The sequence below is a fragment of the Poecilia reticulata genome, chromosome 1 (assembly GCF_904066995.2).
Source record: "Poecilia reticulata chromosome 1, P_reticulata-male-v2, whole genome shotgun sequence".
Classification (NCBI taxonomy): Eukaryota; Metazoa; Chordata; class Actinopteri; order Cyprinodontiformes; family Poeciliidae; genus Poecilia; species Poecilia reticulata.
In genome coordinates this window covers 18,041,824-18,066,505 of record NC_088830.1, presented here as the reverse complement: position 1 = coordinate 18,066,505, position 24,682 = coordinate 18,041,824, and the positions used below count along the sequence as shown (strand labels likewise).

At 36.6% G+C, this 24,682-nt stretch overlaps 1 protein-coding gene across 3 annotated transcripts in view; it reads left to right on the top strand.

The window, feature by feature from the left end:
- Window positions 1-24,682, top strand: part of gstcd (glutathione S-transferase, C-terminal domain containing) — a 45,106-nt gene that overhangs the window by 7,178 nt on the left and 13,246 nt on the right. For all 3 annotated transcript variants that reach the window (XM_081607808.1, XM_081607812.1, XM_081607817.1), the window contains exons 5-8: window positions 5,277-5,370; window positions 22,323-22,438; window positions 22,768-22,812; window positions 23,458-23,586. In XM_081607808.1, coding sequence (XP_081463934.1) covers window positions 5,277-5,370; window positions 22,323-22,438; window positions 22,768-22,812; window positions 23,458-23,586 — 384 coding nt within the window. The remainder of the gene's footprint in view (window positions 1-5,276; window positions 5,371-22,322; window positions 22,439-22,767; window positions 22,813-23,457; window positions 23,587-24,682) is intronic.

The following is a 24,682-nucleotide window of genomic DNA, read 5'->3' as shown; positions in this document are numbered from 1 at the left end:
TGAAAATAAGAGAGGTTGTTTGAATGAGTGCTTTTTTAAAAATGCATGTTTCAGTACTCTTAGTGGATCTTGTCAGTTGAAGTAATGCTGATGGTAAGAAAATGCAGAAATTGTGCTATCCCAGTTTTTTTGTAAAGAAGTATATGTCAGTAACATTTATCTGATTGTTGTTGATCTAGAAAAAGGTGCATCACAGAACATGCTGTTGGTTGTTGCTTATTGACAAAACTGCTCGGAATTCCTAGTTTTGATGCATTTGGGAATGAGAAAAAATATATTTATTCAATTTCAGGCTCTTTTCTTTGTCTTCTTGATTAATTGGTGCATTTCTAGATAATTCTCTTTTTTTTAATTAAATAAACAATGTAGTTAGGCATGTCACGATAACAAATTTTGCTGAGCGATTAATAGTCTCAAAAATTATTGCGATAAACAATAATATTGTTTGAAGACCATTTTAAATTGATGTAATTGTAATGACATAATAATGCAAGCACATTCTGCCAAAAATAAATACACTTTATTTTCAAAAGAACACTTAACACTGGAACTGGTAAACAAAATAAAACGACCAAAAAAAATTAAATGGACTCTCAAACTCTTGAATAAAAACTAAACACAACATAAAACCAAAGTGGAAATGAAAACTACATTCAACCAAAAGAGTACAGATTATGAAGTCTGTATACTACACTGCTCTTCAATAATCATTAAACTTGGATAGAGAAGATGGGCATATCCGACTACCTGATGCAATAGTTCACTCCTCTCTTACGCTAATGAAATGAGGAAGGGGGGATCAGTGGAAAGCACCAGAGTTGAGCCTTTTTTCATCTAATGTCATCAATGGAAAGAGAAAAAGGCAGGAAGAAACGATAAAGCCGATAAATTAAAACGAGGCCGATAATTTTCATTCATCATGCGATTAATTGACTTATTGTTTATCGCGACAGGCATAAATGTAGTATTCAGAAACCAAAAATAAACTATTTGTACAGCCAGCCTATTTCCAGTGCTGTGAACTTCCCTCTAGGAGTGTTGATGACACACTTGGATTCAGATGCATCTCTAGATTTCTTCGCTCTGTATCACCCAAGTTGTCACCCTTTGCATATTTGAACAAGCTTTTGCAGCAGAAGATAAGCAGAGGCAGCTTCTCAGACGTAGATATCCCCCTCAGCCCCACTAACTCGGCTTCTCAGTGAGCTGTTAGTCTGTCTTTCTTCCTGTCCTCTCCCTGCATAGATATTTCTGTGATTTCCTGCTGGCTCGAGCTTTATAAGAGTGTGATTATGAGTGGCAGGAACGGTGAGGGCAGTAAGAGGGTAGGTGGTGGTGGCGCGGGTGTTTTTGTAGTTTGGATGAGACGGAGTGAGCTGGGTGGTCAGGATGGGATGTGTCTCATATTTGCCACGTCGGTAGATGAAATTTCAGTCAGGCCCAGATGTGCACAAATGACAGTTTTCATGCCGTGTTGAAATCAGACATTAAAACTAAGAGGAATGCCTGCACGTACCGACACAATAGCCACCATTCTCCCTCTGCTCAGAGGGATTAGAAAGATGGCTACATGTCGCCACTATTTTGTCTGGAGTGCAGCTGTTGTGCTTTCTTGGTCGATGTGTGTGTGTGTGTGTACATTGTGTGGGTGTGTGTGGGAAAGAGCAGTTTGACAATCGATCGTTCTGTTGCTGCTGACCAGAGGCAGCCGTTACCATCTCTCTTTCTCTCTCTCCGTTATCTACATGATAAATGGCTCATAAACTCTGTCACTTTCTCATTTTCTCACACGAGTTAACACCAACTGATGCCCGTCAGTCAAGCTGTCAGTGCAATGAGGTGTAAACTTTTACCTGAATGCAGACCCAGGATTAAGATGATTCTCTTTCCATTAAGGTTCAACTCAGCCTTTAAATCCAAGAGCAGGAATGACCCAGAAAGGAATTTCTAGCAAAAAGAAAGGGAGTCAGCTGCTTAAAAAACAAAAACAGAAAAATATGTGATTTTCTGTTCTCGTAGGGAAGCTGTTGTTGGAAAAACAGGGATTACAGACACAGACAGTGTGTTCCAGTGGAAATGTTAACCTTCTAGCTATGATTCTTGCAGCTAAAAGTTTTTTTTTATTTTTTATGTTCCTTACGGAGTGATTTAATTCAAAGTTTCTAGGATATTCCCAAATCTTTGAAGGGCTTTGTCTTGACTTGACCTTTCCTCAGGGCTTATTGGGCAGCTGGAGCCATCTATATTAGTATGAATGTTACTACTGAACATAAAGGCTTTTCAGTCAAACAGGAAGATGTGGATTTAGGTCATTTTGAGGAAGACCCTTAATCAGCATTATGTTTTATCATATATAGATGATCCATTAAAGAGTCATATCTGTGTCTACTGTTATCACTGCAACCATTGACTATTTGTTGTTACTAGTAACAAAATAAATCTACAGAATTATAGTGAACTAAAGTTATTAAGGAACCCAAAAGTAATAATTCTAACAGAGAACTAGTATAGACAAATGTAGACATTTTATAGCTTAAATAACACTCATTCAAAACCAGACAAAGGTTACATGTTGTGCAAAGACACCTGTTTTCCTCCCTGTCTGAATTTTTCCTGTTTTGTTTTCTGCTAGAATCTTCAAAACTTTTGGGCCATTCCTTCAGACAGAACTGGTAGAACTAAGTCAGGTTTGTAAGCCATCTTTGAAATATGGCTATTTACAAAAAGGACAATGTGCAACACCAACATAAACATCACCATTACATATGTTGTACCAGATTACGCTAATAGACATCTACTCTCCCTTGGCAGTTTGAGATAGGAACGGAAAGATTTGAAGCAGATACAAATCGAAATGAGAATTTTGCTCGGACATCTTTCAGCTCTGATCACAACTTTTCTACATTATCTGACTGATATCAGTTCTTTGCTGTGGCCACTCCAAAAATTGACCCAAGGTTTAATACAAAAAAATGTAATCTCATAGGTATAAATTCTTATGATCCTGTAAAATGGCTGTAAACAGATCCCTAATCTGATACTGATATCAGATCTGGATACCCCGAGTATTTATGCCTACACAAAAGTAACAAAAGTAGTAATACTAGCATTTTCTTGCATCGGTGTGCTAATAACAATATTGACTATGAGATGATATTGTGTAATATAAATTGCTGTGGTTATCCCCGCTCAAGAGAATCTTTCTAAAAACATTTTTATTCGGTATTGAGATATACCCCATAAAGGAGATAAATTATGATAACGGAATGGAGCAGCACTGCAGCTGGAAGGGTAATGTGGAAAATTGTTGCCTGTAGAGTTAAACCAGTATGAGAGCATGTAAGCACACAGGTGTCCTTAAAGCCCTCTTTGCTTTAATGACACCACCAGCACCGCAGGAGCTGCTGTTTTGTGCTAATGCTGTCGTTCTGTGTTGGCCCAGATTTCTCTGATAATGCTCCTAAAGGTTCTTGTAATGTCAGGGGTTTTTGTTTTGATCAAATTTCTAAAAAAAAAAAAAAGTACTTGTAGAAAACTTTTGAGGTATATTTGAGCTCATTATCCAGCTCCATTTTCTCTTTTCCAGTCATAAAAGTTGTGAAAATGGGGGAGGGGGGCTCATTATCTTTAGCTGATTCAGTGATTGCTGCTTCTGCAATATTTAGTGACTGCTTTTATGCATGGATATGCGAGGTCTTATTTACTCAGCATATGTTGCGGTTATGATTATTATTGAAGTTAAGTTCGAACAAAGAGGTATAAAAAGTCTATCTCAGCAGCTCTTGAAATTTGGTAGCTGCATCCTCGGATGAACAGCAGCATGTTTTACAAATTCTAATTAATTTTCAACAAGAAGTGACAAAACGCAGGGCCATTAAAACACCAACCAGTATCTGTGCTGCATTAGGTGGTGGAGCAACCTTTAGTAACAGCAACTTGAAATCAGCAGTTATAATATTTATTAATGTTTGTTGCACAACAACATAGGTCCATCCTTCTTTTTACAAAGACTTTTGCAGAGACTCATTTGCGCACATTCTTACTTCTTTTGTCAGTCATTCTCTTATAAATTTGCTGCTGTCTTTGGAATTATTGTCTTGTTAAATGACAATAATTAAATGACGCTTTAGCAGCTGGACAGATGGCCTCACAATTCAAGCTTACATATTTTCGTATACAGAGTGGTCTACGGTGTGCCCAGCTCCTGGAAATAGTTTCCCTCTTGGCTTGCTTTTTGGTTCATGCAGACACAACTTAAGAAAGACAAATCTCTTTCTTAGGAATCCCAAGATGGGAAGTTAAGATACTGATGAATTGCTTTGGAGTCTGCAATGTAAATTGTATTTCTTTTTTATTTTATTTTTTTTGCATTTCGTTGGAACACCGTGCAGTCTGCCCTTGGCTTGAACTTGGTATGCCCACTCCTGGGAAATTGGCCACAGCATTAAATATTTTCCACTTGTCTGCAATCTCTTGCTGCAGAAAGATGAACTGCACATTGTTGAGCATGGCCTCACATCTGGCAGAGATTGATGGACAGCAGCAGTTGTTCTAAAATCACTGTTGGAGTTTCTCTTCTTGCATCATGTCGACACACACCTGAATGTTCCAGACTGCTGCTTCTTCTATAGAAACGCTCTAACTTGTGCTCCAGCTTGGTTATTATCAGTTCATTCAGTTCATCAATACAGGTGAATCTCAGTTAATTAGAAAATCGTCAAAGAGATCGTTTATTTCATTAATTCAATTAAACATGATACTCGTATAGATTCATTCTACACCCATTTATGGTGAGCTATTAAGCGGAAGCAACTTGAGCTAGGTTACTGTCTCAGCAGAGGCACCACATTAAAGCTGTAGTTTGTGGAAATAAAATACCCTGACCAAGTATTGAGTCCATATTCTGTTTAGTACGTTGAGAATTTTTGCAGGAGAACCACATTTCTGTATTTAAAAAAAAGTCTTTATCCTTTGGTCTTCTATAGTATTCTGCTTTTTTTTTTTTCAAGCAACATTTGACATTACGGCAGGATGGTTTTCATGCTCCACTTTTGTGATCGACAATTACTAGAATACTAATGTTAGAGCACTGTCTTGACATTGTAGTGAAGACACACTCGATAGTAGAATAACATTTGTTGCCCTTTTGCATCTATATAATCAAGTAAATTATTACATTTAACTGGTTTTGGCTTTTGGGATCATTTTTATTTACATGTAGTTTATGCAGCTTCTTAACGGAGCTATTTGCTTGCCGGTATGTGTATTTCCCTCAGGAAAATGGCATCGAGGCAGTCTTCTCTCCTCATCCTCGCCCTGCTTGGACTCTCCCGTGGGACAGATTACCAGCAGCTATCAACCCCACTGAAGGTAATGTTAAATTTTGACCTCCTTGCTGCGCTCCATCTGATTTCTGTCCTCAAACTCTTTTCACTGCTCTTTTGGTTTCACAGTCTCTAGTCTCTGCTTATGTTGATCTTCTGAATTTTTAAACAGTAACAGTGATGCTGTTTTCACAAAGAGATGCTTATGTAAATAACTGAGCCCATGCTTCCCTTAGATGATTTTTTTTGTTCTTTTCTGATATCCTATAGTTACTGAATTTCGTAAATCAGAGCTTAAAAAAAACAGGTATCGTAACTCAGCCACTACACTGTGATTGGTACATCTCTGGTTTTGCAGCATTAACTTGCTGATAAATATTCATAGTGGGATCTAATTGTCTGTGAAAGAAAACAAAAAGACTTTAGCAGTAATGTGGTAGCATATTTAGTCCTAGGATATTTATGGTAAATTAATTTGCTTCGAAATAATAGTAATGCTTTTAATTCTTTCCCTTCCAGTTATTTTGAATTGTTTCCAAGACGACTTTTGTGTCATGTTTATGTTATTGGGAGATTGTTTTCATGGTTACTTTCTCTCCCTATTCAGAAAAAGATGAAGGCAATAAAGAAATGTTATGCAGCTACAATAAGTATTCTGATAATAATTACGCATTCTTGAAGTTATTTTCTGTAGTCAATGTACAAAAAACGGCCTTAGTTGGCAGAAAGAGTTTATGCAATCAATGTGAATGTGCTATATCTGTTTTGGAATCATGAAAGTCTGTGCCAAAATTCTTGGCAATCCATGAAGGAAAACAAAGATCATTTGGCGAAAATTCAAGGTAAAGTCTGCAGAGGTTTAGTTTTGGGAACACGAGGGAACTTAAGGATCGTGTCAAATAAAATGATACATTTCAAGTCCCTGAAGTCATTCCACTAAATGAATCATTTCTTGTGTTGATAACCTCTCCCTGTTTGTGATTAAAATGTGTTTTTGCTTTGTTTCTAATCCCAAAACCTAAAAACGTCAGAAATCTAACAGCAAGTCCACTCACTTCTAAACACTCTGAATAATGTAAGAACTGTTCTGAAAGCAAAAAAAAAAAAAAAAAGATTACGACATAGTCACTGCCCCAGTATTGTAACCGCTGTGCAATAAATGGTGCTATTGATAACCCTTCCTGCAGTATTATCCAGCAGGCAACCCCCGTGCTTCAGTGCTGTGTCATTCAAGGTTACCAGAAAAATGCCCATTTTCCTTGAATATCTGTACGTGGGCTATGACCTTTCTTTTCTCCAATAATGCATCTAAATTAATGTACAAGAGCTTCCTCTTCTCTAGATATTTCCATGGTTTTATGATATGAAAGCGTTTCTGTCTGCAAGTATGTGGGCAGATGTAAATTGCTCAGCCAAGAACAGAAGTAGAAGAGACTGTCCACCAATAACAGTCGAGAAAGCTTAATATAACATGGCAGGGCAGGGGAGGGCAGACATATTGGCAAGTATACAGCAGGAAAATGTATGTTGTGATAATTTCAACTATCACCTTCTAGTGAGGAATTATATGCATATTTGCACAAACTGAGTCTAGTCTTACTCTTCTGTAAAAACACAGTGTGTGTATATGTATCTATGTGTTGTTGGGAGCAAATTGGAACTCGTTCATACTCCTTGCTCATGTGCACAAACCTCACAAATAAAACTGATAATTAAGTTTTTTTTTAAGATTAAAAGCATTTTTCAGACATACTGTAGCCCTGCTAATTTAATTTTGGGTCACTGTGGGCGATAAAAACTTAAAATTTTATCGACCTGACCCCGGATGAAGCGGTAGAAAATGGATGGATGGATGGATGGATGGATGGATGGATGTAGGCTGTGATTGCACGGCACAGCATTCATAAAGCCACAAGCACAAATATCGTTCTTGAAAAACATTCTCATCTTTAATGGCCTTCTTCAGGACACCGCTGACTTACAGTGTGATTTATATCACTAAACCACACACAATAACTTTATTTGATCATATTTTACTAATGCTTATTGATGCTCTCAGGGAACAAACGGTGGAGAAAATATTCAAAATAAAATTTCCAGTCTTCCTGTCAGTTTTTTTTTCTTATTTAACATAATTAACTGAAATTAATCATAACAGTAAATGCCCACCTCTAGTTTTGGGAATTCACCAATTCAGATGTTTGTATCAAAAGTAAATCCAAATTATTTGAAGAAAAATCATCGGTAGGCATGTTAGAGCTTATATAGTGTATTTCAGAGAGAAAACAGTTTGGGAAGCTGTAATACTGGGTTGCAATGCTACTTATCGCATTATTGGCTGGTTTTTGTAACGCAACCAATCTAAGAGCACCATTCATTTCCACTGGCACTGATTGGCTGTTTGCCCAAGAGCAGAAATAAGGAAGATGTAGACATTAGCTTCTGTGGTAGTGAGTATCACTGCATAATGTGTCCTAGAAGCCCTAAACATGTCTTACAGTTTAAACTTCCTTCAAAACAATCAGCTAAAACATTACCTGCAACACCACCAAACTCTATAATCTAGGTTGTGTGATAAAAACAAATACGAGTTATATTAACAGATAGCTCAATTCCACGTACACACACGTTCATCTACACACATGATTTTAAATCTTAGATTTCAATGTTTTGATGCTTTAAGTTCTCCTTTCATAAATCCAGAATAAGACTGGTTCCAGCTCATTTTTCATTTCAACAAAATTAAAAATTAAGCCTATAAATCCAAAGTTGTTTTTTTTTTTTTGTCCTATGAACGGCTTCTTCACAAAACAGATGAACAGCATTGCACACCACGGTGCCATTATATACAGTAGCCGGCTTTTTGTCTCCAGCATTTTATTTAATGCAGGGAGTGTGGGAGCTAAACATCAAGCAGAATGGGATGATGGATTGTGTGACAGTGGGAGATGGAGATAAGAGTGAGAGCAGGAGGAGCTACTAGAGTTATCAGGGAAACGAAGCGGGGGAAGAAAGGTGAAAGAGACAATGAGGCGTGAAAAAGGAGTGCAAGTGAGGGAATCGCATAGCTGTCATGCCTGAGACATGCAGGTATAATGTCCTTCAGGGTTGTTTTGGCATGAGTGGTTGGGTTTCCATTTCTTTGATAAAGAAACCTTAGCTTATGGAGATGGAGATCTGTCTTCTTTGTACGTTTTCTGTTTTGAATTAAGCAGAGATTTTGTGATTATTTTTTAAAATTAAATTCTGTCTTAAAAAGATTCTAAAGGATGAATGTTGGTATATAGATATAGAAATATAATACATATGGATAGATATAGATATATTATATTATATTTCTATTATATAATATTTCAGTGTGCAGACTTTGATGCATTATGTAGACCAGTGTTTCTCACTTCTGGTCCTTTTTTGCCGTACATGTCTTATGTGTTTCCCTTGTGCCACACAAATGACTTGAATAAGTGGGTGATTACCAAGATCTGCATCCCTTGATGGCACGCTTAGGAGGTCATACAGTCATTCGAATCACTTACTCTGAAACAGAGACGCATCTAAAATACATAGAGCATGGATCCCTGAGGACAGGAATTGAGAAACACTGGTTTAGATGTTTAACCGTGTTGAAACAGCTTTTATAAAAAAAACCTTCTGGGGTTGGTTTAAAGGTCTATGTCATCTGTGTCAAACTTTAGGCCTGGGTGCCAAATCTGGCCACCATAAGATTCTCTTCCATACAGGACCACATAAATAAAGCTTTAAAATAACAGTTGTGTGTTTTAAATATTATTTTATCCATCAAATCAAAGCTGTTTTTGTAATGTAAAGTACAAAATTACATCACTGTGAAAAGATATGCGATATTCTTTTGTCTTAGGACGTACTCATTGAATGCTTGGCCAGTTAATTATTATCTTAGCAGTTTGTTAACGAGTAGGTTTGTGGACTTTGTGATCTTGATGTGGCCCAAAATGAAAATGTGTTTTGACACCCATGCTCCATATAATTAAGGTTTGAACTGATTGCCACTTTTTTTCTAGAGTTTTGCAAATGAACAGCACCTTCTAAAATTGGCTAATTTTCACAGAACAAACTGGCGTCTAAGTTTCTTTTTCTATATAGAAACTATTTTCGGATGTTATTCAAGTAAGAATGTACAACTCATTAACACAGCAGTCTCTAATTGCTTTCTGATTGCAAGTTGTCTGGATATATGATGTCAGTGTTGCTCAACAGAAGTAAAACTCATTTTGACACGCTCATATTTAAGGTTCAGCATTGTAACATTATCTGTTTTGCTGATCGAAGCTACAAAATTGAAATTGCAGTAATTTGTCTCATCTTAGCTTGAAGTGTGCAAGTATTTTTATTTATTTATTTTTTTTGTATGAGTTTCATATGAAGCGGTCAGTCTGTAGTTAAAGCCACAGGTTAAGGTCATACTTGACACTTATACATATTTATCTTCTCATTTTTTTCCTGATGATGTCTCTACAGTGAACAGACATTTGACAGTTATTTATTCCCTTCAGGTTTACAGCACCAAACAGCCGTCTGTGACTCCCAAATCACTTCTCTCATTCCCAATTAGCTGAACTCATTACAGCCGATAGATTGGAGATTCAAAGATATCCAGTAAACATGGGACCCGGCACAACAGGCAGCCAGCTTTGTTACTCCAAATTAGAAGGATAATTGGCACTTTATTAGTGCAATTCAAGTTCAAACACATCTAGATCCCCTTGGGGTTACAGCAGAGTTGCACCATTTGCGATAGTGTTTGAGTTGTGCCTATTTAAATTCAAAGCCTCAAGCCATCTGCGTAATAAGCTCCTTGTAAATGCCATGGCATGAATATTCATTTAGCTCCATAGTTTTTGCTTTGTTCAGTAATCTCTGCTGAGGCCCTGCAGTGGGGATACGGAGCAAGAAGAGAATTTGCCTCACCCTCGGACAGCTTTAAATGAAGTTTTCTTTTTGGGAGGGGATTATAGTTTTTATTTATTACATTTTACACCAGTCATAATTAATTACTCAACAGGCATCTCTGCCTAAAGGAAAATGCAAAACTAAATCTTTTTTTTTTCAGGGTGTGAATGTCATTGAGCTCTAAATGAAAATCTCAACAGCTCAATGATTGTTAAGTAGATATACACGGATCAGGTTTTTTGTGGCTAGCCCATTTTTTTGTTTTCTTTCATTCAAAACAGACTAATTCCTTTTTCTCTCGTCTGACTTTAATACATACAATCTTAAAAATATGTTTGATAGCATCAAATTGAAATATAGCCAGAAATAAAGAATCAAAACATTATTCCTATTTATATATAAAAGTACTTGACTATAATTGCCATCAGATTTTTCTTAGGTCATCAGATTTTTCTTAGAGTTAGTTTGCATAGCAAAACGTGACTTTTTTGATTGGCGATTTGAGTGTTTTTGTCAGTGTGAAGCTGTTTGTATTTATTACTGTCATTTAACATTTTCACCAGCCACCAGTTGCAAAGTTCTTAATACTATCTAGTTATTACATTCCCTTTGATGTCTAATGCAAAGCAGTTTTTTTTCCTGATCTTTTACTGTTGCAGAATTGCATACAAAAATATATTCAACCCTCGGGATGGCTTAACACTCCTCTGGGTGAATCACAGTTTTAAATTTCCTTTGTAGTCAATTTAGAGAAAATATTTTGTATTTGTTTTTGATTGAAGGTGTACGATCATCTTGCCTGGTCGGCTCTTTTAAAGTATTTCCACAAATATTTCTGAAATGTTTTCGTCTTGGAGCCATTAGAGTACTTTGGGATTTAGATTGTTAGGTCTGTTCAGGGTAATTGCCCTGACTGCAACACATGTCTAAGCAAGGTGAGAGTAGAATTTTTTTTTTTCCATTATTATCAAAAACCCTGCAGCATAATTTTTTGAAGATTTGTAGTCTTAGGAGAAAAAAATAAATAAAAAAAGGAGTTGAGTTTTAGAAAGGGGTGTTGGCGTTTCTGTGGAGTGGAGATGTTAAGGTTTCACAGCAGATGAGAGAATAATTGTAAACATAGAGGTCTGACACATTCAGGTTTCAGGGTGATTTATTGGCTTTAATACATTATTTGGGACAAGGTGCTGTTGACAGATTTTAACTTGAACTTTTCATTACCTTTGATAAACTTTTCTCTGGAATCGAGCTCTGAAAGGGGAAGGATTATAGCCAATAATCTGCAGTCAGGGGAGAAAGGTGAGGCAATGAATGAAGCAGTCAAAAGCACCATGTCACACAGATAAGGGTTCAGATAGGCACAACAGGTGCTCTTCTTCTATGCATTAAAAAAACAAAACAATTTCAGTCAGAATACAACCGTCTTAGTTTGACTCTCCTCTTTTGTTATTAGACCCAATAAAGTAGGCTTTAAAAAAAAAAAAAAGAAGGTTGGTTTTTACAACAGAGTGACAAAGATACTTGTGAAGGATAGGAACATTGCATTTTTATACAAATAATAGTAAGACCATACATAAGTATCATTTATAAAATATTTTATTATTCTTACCATTATATTATTTGATAAAGCCAAAATTAAATCCTTTTAAAACAATGTATTTCAATCCAGGTCAAAATTGAAACATGAGAATCTATTTTAGACTCATATAGTCTTTTGCTTACCAGTCATGAACCTGACCACATGACACTAGCTATAGCCGCAAATAGTTCAGCTAACCATAAATGTAAATTATATACATAAAACAGTACGAAGTGCATAAAAGGAGCAGTGGACTTAATTTTGATATTGCACAACTGAATCAGATAATGCGTTCCCCACAACACACCTTACTCTTCAGGCCTTTTTGAACTCCAGGGCCTGGCGTGGGGTGGTCCTGTCACCATCGACCTGGCCCTGTTGTATTCCAGCACAGGTTGTTTTTGCATTGAGCAGAGTGTAGTCTCTTAAGTGGACAGGGATTGTCAGATTCAAACAAATTCATGCAGTGGCCATCTCCTCAGAGTCCCAGGGGAACACTTTGTGTTGTTGTTGCTGTTGTCCCATCCATCTCCTTCTGTAGCCGGTTGTCAACGAAGAAAAAAATTACCTCAGCCTTTTTAATAAGAAAAAAGAATATCATCTCTGATCTGTTTGGAGGAAGTAAACCACTGCTGCAGAATTTCCTCCTGATCAGAAAACCCCTCTATCCGAGAGTATTGCAGACTTTTGATCACTTCCGTTGGATAAATGTTCCCAGATTTCTAAATTTTGGCTGAACTGTCGCTTGCAGTTGCAGTTTCCTGCGTGGCTTCAACCTCTAGATCAACATCAAAACCCTGACATGTTGAGCACAAGCAGGTGCCTATAAATAAGTTTGCCACACAGGCAGTGATTTTCGTCACTTTGGACATTATTTTTATTTTATTTTTTACATATATTCATCTTCTTCATTCATGATGCCAAAATGTGGATTCTTCATTCAGCTTGTGGAATATCAGTTAATCCAGAGAAAAGGAAAAGTAGTTGAATATGTCATTGTTAGTCAATAATTGACAAGAATAGAACATATTTTTTTTTACAGTTGCATATTTCATAATGTTCTGTGTTAAGGACATGGGCTTTGTACTGGACCCATAATCAGTCTTTCTGGTAGGCAGTCATTCTTAAAATTTGGGGCAGATGACGCAGTTATTTTGAAAGACCTGGTTGGAAATATAAGCTGGTACGTGAAAATAATACTCTGGTCCTCTTCACAATTTCTTCCATGTGGTTTTGTGTTTGTCTCTCTTTTTTCATGTACAAATTACTTAAACATAAAGCACAAATCATTTAATTTTCAGGAATCACCTTGTCTTCATATACTAATTACTGTTCGTTTGTGACTGCTCAACCGTGAGCACAATATCTCGTTGAAATGTAATACTGCATTAAGTGAATGATTCTGGTTTTTGCTTCTTGCGAGGTTGTATTGGTGTGTGCCAAGCCTTGCATACAGGTGGCTCGAGGAGACAGAATAATAATTCAGTTAAATCCCGCTCTCATTATCAGAAAGGGCACTGGTGGTATTTGTGGCTACTATGCAGTCTCTTGAATTGTTGCCCCACTTTTCAACATGAGAATATCCTTGCACAGATAATGAGGGGAATCTATTAAGGCAAAGTGTGTATTTTCTGTATCTGGATACAGAAATCCAGATAACACTTGGACAAGGAATTTCCCCCCCCCACTCCTCCCCTCCCATCTTCTAAAAAATGCTCTTTTATTTAAAAAGTCTCCTTAGGATTGAAGAAGTTGACTTCTGCAGTGATAATAAAGCTTGCAGAGTCAGAGGAGGAGTCCCTCTGTTCCACTGGAGAAACCTTGGCTTTGACATTGAAGTGTTTCTGTTGGAAAACTAAAACTATGGACACCAGCTGGCAGGAGTCCAGCTGGCCTTTATTTGTAGTTAAGTTAACTCTGCAATGCCTGGGGTGAAAGCCCCACACTGACTGCAAGATTTCACTAAGGTGGCGAGCCAAAAAACCATTTACACAACACTCCACAGATGCCAGTTTTTGTCACTTTTTCCCCTCACCCTGACAGCTTTGGCAAAAGGATAGAGAACTGTTTGTGAGCTGAATGACAGCAATCTGGTTAGCTTATAAAACATCATCGGTGGAGGAAAAGGGTTCTGGAAACATTATAAGTCAGAGATGCAGCCTACACCGTGTTGTTTTTTTTACTTTCATTGCAATAAGTCCACACTCACAGATATACAATGTTATAGTATAGTGTGACACAAACCCTTCAGTAGATATAGATGTCCACAGATCCTGTGAAAAGTTGACTTATACACACCATGGACAGTAAAGTCATATTATATTTTTGAAGTCTTTAAGACTGCTCTTGAACTACTGTATTTTCAACTTTGAAAATCAATGAAAAGTATTGTACACGCAAGTTTGAAACTGTTGATGAATTTCTGCAAATGTATACATAGACCTACAAACTGTTTTTTTAAAGTCAAATGTTCTGTAGGATGTTGCAGAGAAACTCCATGCTTTTTTGTAACCATCAACAAGCTTCTGGTCAATTCTGGCTAAAAGACGGACTATGACTAGACTAGACTGTCTTTTGCTCAAAAATCTAAGCGGGGATTATCGTTTCCTTTCTCCAGCTTTAAAGGAGCATCCTCCTTGGTGTCATGTCTTTGAAGAGTCTGATGACCTCACCATGCTCAATCTGATTGTCTTTCTCCACGGCAGGCGTAAGGAGGTCAGACATCTGTTCTTCTCCTCACAGACCTGTTGGTAATTTTCAGCTTTAAAAATGATCTTTCCAAAGAAGCTGTAGGTCACACTAATGAGTTATAGTCATAAAGCTGAATAACCAGTAACTATTTTACAACTCAAATTAACTGTCCCCAGAAAGTTACAAAATCTTTGTAGCTGAATGTACTTAAGTACAATACAAGTGTATATATGCTCACCAAACAACAAACAAAAGATGGTTGAGAAACGTAAGTAACTAGTCTTATCAGTAAATAACCAACTACTTTCTAAAAACAAACTAGTGAAGTCCTCTTATGTCCTACAGTGGGCACGTGTACAAACCTCCATGTAGGTACAAAATGAAACCAACGGCACACAATATGGCCATAAGAAGAATCACTTATTCTTCTGCATGTAGCCACCGTGGTAGACAATAATCTTTTTCTTAGAATTAAGATTAATGTGATTAATTACAAGCCCAGAGGACTGATCACAAAATGTCTGCTGGTATTATTTACATATTAAAATAACTCTGGTCATCACATCATCATGTTCACACATAAGGAAATATAAAATACAACCTAATCTACATGCCCCACTTTTACTGAACGGAACTTTATTAAATTTATTTTTAGTAGAGTATGAATTGTAATTTTACCAAGCTTACTGAAATGATACAATGTTTAACAGATTGAGGTAATCTCAAATGTAGACAACAAAACTCTCCCTGAAATCTGTTTGGCAGTTTGTGAGTACTGTAGCTTCAGGTCATATCCTCCTCAGGATTTCAGCAGTTTTAGTCTTGAACAGTTTTTGTTTTTTCCTCTACCACTGGCAAATGTAGCTGTACTAAAAGGTGATATTGATTCTGTGCTGTCTATATTCAATCTCACAAGGTGTTTTATTTTGAAAATTGTGAGTAATATTATTTTAAGCAGTGTCGGCATCGGAAAGTGCCGTATAAATCGCACCCTGGCTGCAAGTCGGCGGTGAAGATTAAAGAGGCGGATTTGCCATATTGAACTTAAGCAGAAGTGACTCAGGCGCTTAAACAAAGTATCGTTGTTGTTTTTAATGTTTTGTGTTTGTCAGTTGGATTGCAAGAGTAAATGTCACAATAAATGTGCTAAAGGTTTTGAACTGATTTGTCATAGCCTCATTAGTTTACGTCACAAATGCCAAAGCTTTTTCTAGGGCTGTCGTGTGAGCCACTGAAGTTAATTTGAAATACAATAAAACCATTAAGATTAGATTTAATTGAAGTGAAAGTTTACCAATAAGCTATTTTTGAACAAATTTTGCTTCGTTGCTCTAATAAAGGTGTGAAATTTAGATAGACTTTCAATGAATCTCGACTAATGAAGTAAACGTATCGTGGCTGCATTTCCAAATAGCTGAGCTTGGAATTGCCGAAATTTTAGCCACACGTTTATTTTTTTATTCCAATAATTATCAGTGTGGAACCTGTTTGCTAACGATGATCTATCTGCACATGTATTTAGAAAGTCAGTAATTGGGTGCATTACGAGCTGCAATATTGAGATTACTGATTGGTTGTCTGCTTGTTTTGAAACCAGACAAATTGGGTATGTGCCATGACCTGTGAGAGGCTCTGCTGGAGATTGGTAATTATGCAGACATCTCGCCTACAGCTATGTCAGGTCGTGTTTTGACAGACATTCCAAAGCAGCTCAGGGAAGCACACTGAGTAGTTTGTTCCTCACATGTTTGTCTTCATTACTTTTGTTTTTCTTGTCACTGCAATCTTCTGCAAACACACTGAAAAGTTTCAAGTTTCCTTTTACTGACAGTTGGGACAGCAGGATTCCCTGTAATCTTTTCTCTGCAACCGAGTTGTTGCTCAGTGTTTTTCATCAAACCAAACTGAATCCCACTTTTAGCATCATTACGGTTGATCTATATTCTGTTGAACCTTTTCAAGAATGACCTATATTGTTCCTGCATCCAGGTGGCAATGAGGTAGAGGAATACGGTCATGTTATTTGTCAACCTGTTTTATTCATATTTTCTTTAATTGATTTTCCTGTAAAAACTATCAGGCCACTATTCATAATGTCATATAATTAGGGCACTGGCTTTGTAAGAGGCCTGTAAGCTAAAAATATTGTTTTCCATGTTAAAGCCTAGTTTAACTGTGGTTATTAATCACACAGCTGTAGGATTATTACCATTTTTCCACATTGCAGCTAAAAACTTCATTGTATTTTGGTAGAAATTTTACTTGGCTGAAAGATTGCATGTCAGAATTGCTTTGTGTTGTTCTGCAGTTGCAGTAGATGCCACTAAAACAATTTGAAACTGTCAGAACTGACACACACACATTCACACAGGCATTCACACAGACTTTGGCAAGTCAACAACAAAAACTTTTCTAGTAGCCACTGTACAGCGATAAAACCTCCTGACCAAATGTACTCAAACTCTTCTTGGTTGCTAGGTAAAAGGCTGGGCTTGGTTGGGGTTATTAGGTGAGGGAAAGTGCCTGCTGATTGGAAGGTTTTTGAAATGGCTCATTTTCCAGGCACCAAAAAACATTACGTTATTGCAAGAAAATGACTAGGTAGTTTTCTTTGTGCTTGGATTGTTTTCAGATGTACTGGAGACCCAATTGGAAGTACAAAACTATGCAATATGCAATAGGTCTCCTTTAATAATTACTCTTAGCAATTGTCTATAGTCATTAATAGTCAAATCAGACCTATAGATTGATGGATGGATGGATAGATAGAAACTTTATTAATCTATAGTTGTACAGTATTGTATGTTGTTAGTTTTGCCCTTACTGTAGATTATTTCATTCTTATGTTTTCATTTTTCTGTAAATATACATGCTTCGATTGCCTGTCACTTTTCTGCTGGTGGTCTTGAATTTCTCCACTTTAGCTGGAAGCAACCTAATCAGATGCTTGAAATCCAATACTCTGTCTGTAAACTATATAACGGGGGTTCCACTCTTTGAATTAACCTACTGAAATAAAGTCATTTTTCAATGATACTCTCTCTTTTTTTATCCAATCGGACCCATATTTGGAAATTTTACGATCAGCCAGTAAGTTGTTTCTCTGGGAGTCAGCAGCTCTGTTTATATCGTTATTTTACTCTTACAAACCCCAAGTGTGCAGCTCTCAACACTTGGAACATCAGCAGTTTGCACTCTTCCAGGCTCATACATAAAACATAGTTTGTTTTCTCACATTAGGATGTGTCACAGGAGCCACGGTTGCTAAATCCAGCTTCATTTAGTCTTTAAAAAAACACAGACTCCTCTTTTTTTAGTCTTTCTTTTACATGTTTGGGTTTTAATAGATGTTTCTTGTGTTTCATATGTAAAGATAAAAACGATCATTCAAATTGTTCCTAGCAATGCTCAAGAAGGACACTTGCCCTGATACATTGCTACCAACATTCATGGCAGGAGCAGAAAAGCTGCAGGGGGACAGACTGGGCAGATAAAACTCGTATCACAATCTGTTTTCCGTTCCTCAAAAATATGTTTGTGCAGCCCAGTATATACATAAGCATGTCTTCTGACAAGTAAAGTTAGACTTAAATATCACAGTTTCTAAACTCAAACTTTGTGCTTCAATGTCTTTTTCTCCTCCAGCTGCACATCCAAGAATGAACCAGCATGTAATGCATGTTTCTTTGTATTATTTGCATTATTTCATTTTCAAACAAAAAAGACTCCATTGATAGTTTCTTTGGATTTTAAGCTGTTTTTCTTATCTTACCCTCTGTAAACATGGCGGTCTGTGACACCATATTTGTTTGCAATAGATTTGGTGTTTTGGAGCATTTCTGCAATAAGCACATTTTAAGTCACTTTTCTCTTCTCTGGGATTCGTATTCTCAGTGGCAATAAAATGGACAACCTGTGCCAGAGGATTGCACCTGCTAGTTATTACACAGTCTTAATGCTCTGCAGGTGTGTTTTAAGGAAATATGTGAAACATTATTCTTCAAATATTGTAAAGGTACTGGTGCATACTTAGGTCTTTAACACAAAAGGAGGAGATAAAACTGAAACTACTGATACAAGTAAGAGAATTGCTGCTCTTTTCCTGTGTGGGTTCAATGTTAGTCGGCTTTAATGTCTTCAAACCTATAAACAGTGCCATGCAAAAATGTTTATTTTCCTTTTTGTCATTACAACCAAAAAACAATTTTGAGAGGGAGAGTCCCATTTGCATTTGCAGAAATCTCAAATTTCTTTCACACTACATCTGATTTCTGATTTTAATTAAAACATATTTTTTGCTTTCTTTTCGAAAAAGAAATTACAAATGACAGAAAAATATGTCAAAAAGTGTCTTATTTAAAAAAAAAAGGTTCCTTCTGTGATGGAAGAAGTAACCCCATAAATACCCTGTGAGGAATCAGAGCAGGATCCCTCACATTCCCCCTTTGCCACAGCTTTGTCTTCACATTTTAATCAGCGCAATGGACCTGTTTGATAAGACCACAAGCAGTATTTAGGGAGGAAAAGAAGATATGGTGGCTACCTTCCAGGTGCAGAAGTACTGGACACCCTTTAGCAGAGCAGATAAAGACTAATAGATCTGCAATCTACCCCAGTGATGCTACCACAGAATGTTTTCTCTTCACTGAGCTTCAGGAGACATTTAAGCCTGCTGTGATAAAACATGTGTAACTGCAGGCATGTTTGCAGTAGCTATGACGATGGTTTTTATAGGATGGCCACCGTGATCCTTCATTTATGCAACTCAGTAACTACTCAATGTGTTAAAGCTGAAGCTGACTTTGGATTCCTGCTCATCTTCTCTGTAGTTTCAATAATATTTTTGATGTTAATTGGTTTTAATTTACACATAAGAAAACACATTTAAAGACTTTTAATCTGGTTTCATCACCACTTTTGTTAGACGTTCCTGTTGAAGCTGAGGATTTCTTGATTTCATAAGTTATTTTTAGTCACACCATTTAGTTTGTTTCTTTAGATGTTTTTAGAATAGCATCTATTGCCCAGTAAAATCTTAATTAGTTTTAACTAGAGGGGAAACGATTTCCAAAACTATTGAGGTTAAAGATGTGTCTTCAGATTTGATGTCAGCTTTGAATGGACTCTCTTGTTGTGCTTTGTTACTAAAACAGTCACAGAGCTGATAACAAAGCTGTTTCTCAGGTTTCTTTACGTAAATTTAAGCTCACAATGAGTCATGTCCCATACAGATTTGGGTTTAATGTAGGCCTGTACAATATTAGGAATAGGAAAGCATGGAAAATATGGGAATATTGGTAATATTCTGACAATTGTGACTTGTGATGAATAAACTTATAATTAAAATGGGATACTATCTTTCTTCATTGGGCAGACCAACTGCTGATAAAGTGTGGTTTGTGCAGCAGTGAAAAACATGTATTTACTCTTGTTAAGATAGAAATTAGTAATTAATGTTGCTTCAGGCAAATGTCTGTTTTGTCTTTGAAACGACTTGGGTTTAGTTTCTTAAAACCGCGACCACCTTAATGCCTCCAATACATTTTATGTTGCAAAGATGAATGCTTATGTACAATAAGATCTATGGTACCCCAGGCAGTTTTTTACGATATATTTATTGCAATCACCAATTTTGACTTGTGATTCGTTAATTTATAAATAAAGATGGAAGTCTTTTTTCCTGAAATTGAAACTTCTTGGTTGGTCGAGAATAATTATCCAATTCTGCTCAAAGTACGAATAATTTTGGCCTTTCCTTTAAAGAAAACCCTTTGTTAAATGCCAGTAGGCATATGAATACACAGTGGAAGTGTAATAAGGTATTTTCTCTTTCAAACACAACATTTTGCAATAGTTTTGAAATTATGAAGAAATTACTACTTTATTTAATCATCCTCACTAAATCAGGTTAACGATATACACGTGTATTGTTGTGAATGCATAGATGAATTAAACGTCGATCACTGGACGTTAAGAGTTGTAGAAAACACGAGTAGTCTTACTTAGACCCGCATATGTTGTGTGCTTGAGTTGGACAGGTCGGTTTTGTCCTCCAGCACACTCAAGCGCTGGCATGTTTTATTTAAAAAGCTTTTCCAGGTAAGTGCTCCCAGCACTAATTCCCTCTATCCAGCCCCAGAGCCCAGACTGAATCTGGAAACAAAAACATGTTTAAGTATGCTGCCTCCTCCACTTTAGGTCAGAAAGACACGAAATTCACCTGAATTTGAGAGAGCAGGAATGTAAATGTGAAACGTGAAGAGGTGCAGCGGGCTGCGGGTTTTCTAACTCGTCTGTCCATTTTATCCTGCGTCATGAAGATGAGGAATCTAAAGTTTTCTTTTTTAGCTTTTAATGTTTGTTTTTTTTTTTATTAATAGCTAAGCAGTTTATATTGTGTTTGTACTATCGAGGAGCATACTCAATAACATTTGTAAGTCTCCCAAATTTATTAAAGTCACTGTTGGTGAAATGCGAATTTAACTTTTATTTTCTGATAACAAATAAATCTTTGCTTTGGCTTCTTAAATACCCACAGAAAATGTATTTTTTTATTTTTTAAATATATACCTATTTGTATTTTAGCTCTTAAGTATTTATTAAAACGTTTTTTGTATTAGCACAACTGTTCTTTAGTTTTAGAAATGTCTTGAAACAAATTTTGTTTCATTTCAAATTACTTTCTTTCTTTCTGTTTGTTTTTGTTTTCTTAAATTAATTTTTTGTTCTCCTTGAAAGCGCTGTGTTCATTTGTGTTCATCTCATGAGGCTTTATAGGTTCTTCTTTTGTTGCAATGAGCTGCCAGTCTTTTTGGATTCGTCTCCACCAACATTGCGAATACAAGTATCTTAGTGAAAGTATATTTAATGCTTAGTAAAAGTGGACGAAGAACATCTGTCCACAGACGTTCGTCGTCCAAAAGTAGTTTTGAAATCTGGCCACATATTCTTTGCTGCGTTTTGTTTGCGCTCCAACACATGGGAATTGTTTGATCCGACTCTGGCTGAATTAGACTGGAATCATCTTCATCTGGTCACCTGTTGTCTCAAACAATGCAGTCAAAAGGGCAGCGAGACAGCGTGTCTCTGTTTTGATATTTTCATTTTTGTGACTCTGAGGGGAGTAAATGAACCCCTCATCAATTTGGATTCATAAATCGAAAACAACATGGCAGAGGCTGAATGCTAGTGTTGTGTGCCAGAAGGTTGCAGTGTGCTCTGGGCTAATTGGCCACATATTGTTTACACTGCAATAAAAAGTTTTGCTACAAACACAGACATAGCTGTAGCAGTCAGTTTGCTGGGATCACACGAATCATGCTGCTGGGTCAGTGGAGGCCTTTTCATTGTTGTGCTGTTACTATTCTACAAAAATTGCTTTGCTGTAAATCACGACTTGAGCAGCTTTCAGAAGGAAGGGAAAGGCTGGCAACATGGAAGTAAAGACATTAAAAAAATTCAAATCACAGTTGGGTTTTTGTAACTAACATCTTGATTTTTGAACAAGCTACAAGATAAAATGTACAAGTTCACATTAAATCAAATTTAGAGTGCTGTTTACTGTTTTATTTTGTGAACATTTAAAGTTTGTGGTTGTAATATGACAAAATCTGAACACATTTCCTGAGGTCTAAGTGCTTTTGCAAAGCCTTATATGCAAAAAACTTTAATCTTTTCATAGATCTTATTCCTTCACTAACTATTCAATTGAATCGAGTGTTTACAACATTTTTCTGCTTTGTCATTTTTGCCCAAATGCGATAAGAGCTTGTGTGTGTTTTGTTTATGTTTCTTTTCAGGAAAAATGTCTGACATCCGAGCCGTCAGGAAAATGCAACAGCTAAATAACTTGGCTGCGATGGTGACGGAGCTAGCCAAGCCGGGAGACACAATAGTGGATTTCTGCAGTGGAACGGTACTGATGCTCATCAATCAGTCTATTAAACCGTGCGCACACGATGCTCCAGCTGACTACAGCCACATTAGATGCTGCTTCATTAGTGACCATTTGAAATGAAACAATCCCTCGCAATTACTCGTACTTGTCATTTCCAGTCAGGTGGATGTTGTTGCTGGGTCACGTCACTCACACAAGCTGAAAGCAGGCACACTGAGCAGCACCCTTGAAAGGATTTTTATAAAGACCAGGAGAGTTCATGTTTAGTTTATGGGGTCTCTCCATGTGCTTTGTGCTGATGTTGGATGTTTCTGTTTCCCTTATTTTGTTCTTTTACTTTCCCTCAGGGTCATGTGGGGATTGTTCTGGCTCACACACTTCCAGATTGCCAGGTAAAGTATCTTAATGTGTGTGTGCATGTGTGCGCATATGTGTTCAGAGAGTACAGCAATAAGCTGTTTACTTCTTCATTTTCTAGGTTAAATAAAACTGGTCTAAAAGAGGGATTCTATCCAGGATTTTTTTTGTTCCTCTTTGTGATACTAGTGATCTCTCTTATAGACATTTTATCCCAATAGAGGTTTCTCTGTTAGAAAATACATTTTTTTACTCTCGAGTAATTTCTTAGATGGTTATTTCTTAGTTTTATTTGAGTAAAAATATGTTGAAGTCATTTTACTCCTACTTGAATACAGTTTTATTTGTAGTTTACCCACCTCCCCTTATAATCATTACAGGTTGTGCTTTACTAGCAAAGATTAGTAGGAGCCCCCTAATAAAATCACAAAATGCGTATTGTCTGCAGAACATTTTCAGATGAGGTTAAATAACAGACTGTAATACTACTTATCAAAGTAAATTATTGTGTATGTGTTTTAAAAGTGGCTTTCTAAGGAAATTATTTGCTTTATCAAAACCCAATATTATGGCTTTTTCCTTTCTTCATATGAAACATCCCAATCCTCTGATTGCGTTACTGCAGATTCCAACTGTTTTTAAAAATATTGCTGTTTGATATTTCCCTGTTTTTATTGCAGATCATCCTCATAGAGAACAAAGAGGAGTCTTTGGTTAGAGCCCAACGTCGCAGCACTGAGCTTGGCCTGAAAAACATTGGTTTCCTTCAGGCCAATTTGGATTACTTTACTGGACCGTTTCAGATTGGGGTGAGTGACACATGTAAAAAAGAAATGCAAGTTTTGCAACAGTTCTGTTCTTTACTCTTGTGTGATGCCCTTCAGATTGTCTGGACAAACTGATAATCACTTCAGATACAACCAGAAAACAATAAAACAGAATTGAAACAAATTTTAAAGCAATTATAGCAAAGAAATAATTTACCGCTTAAAGCCAGAAAAGTGCTGTAAACATACAGAGCCCCTCAGGTAAAGCTGACATTAGCATATTTGTCAAAATGTTGGAATAAATTGGGAGAGTTGAATTTGACTTTGTCCTGGGGTGTGTTTGTGCTGTTTGATTGCCTTGGGGCTTACAAACTAAAATCTTCAGGATTTGAAGAAATAATAATGGTGGTTCGGGGAGGGAGTGAATTCTTGAACACCATTGTAACTACTGACTCATAACAGGCCTGCTATACTTAGTCAATAATGTTAATGTAGTTGCAAGAAAAGTAGTTGCCGTGATGGTAAAATATTTCCCTGCATTTAAATTCCACTGAACAATGATTCATTTTGCACTGTGATGTAACAAATTACATGCTAACATGAAAACATGCTGTGCTTAAAATTACCTTATTTTTATATTTTCAAATCTAGATGACGCAATTTGTTGTTTATATTATCAGTCTTACACACTTTTGAGTCAACAATGAGGAGAATTATATTGTTCACAACTTATATTGTTAATTTAATGTATGCGGCCATGAAATTTGTTTTTGTAATTATTGAGAAAGTGTCAGGTTTCTTTGAAATTTGTTCAATCGAGTGAATACATTTATTGATTGATAGATAGGGTGATACCATATTCATGTATGAATGAAAGAGGCTTTATTCAGTTGCTTTTCTTTTAGCTGCAGACTTTTGTCAAATGTTCTTATGCAAGTGCACAGCACCTTGAAGGAGCCACTCATCTCCGTAGGCTTAACTCCTTCATGCATTATGCATGGTGCCATTTTTAGTCACGTTCAGTTTGGAATGTTAATTATCCAAAAACCTTATTTTAGCATCTGCACCTCCAGGCTTACATTTCACAGCTCAAGTGTTAAAGTTGTAGCAGGGTGAAGAAACCTTTTGGGCACAAACA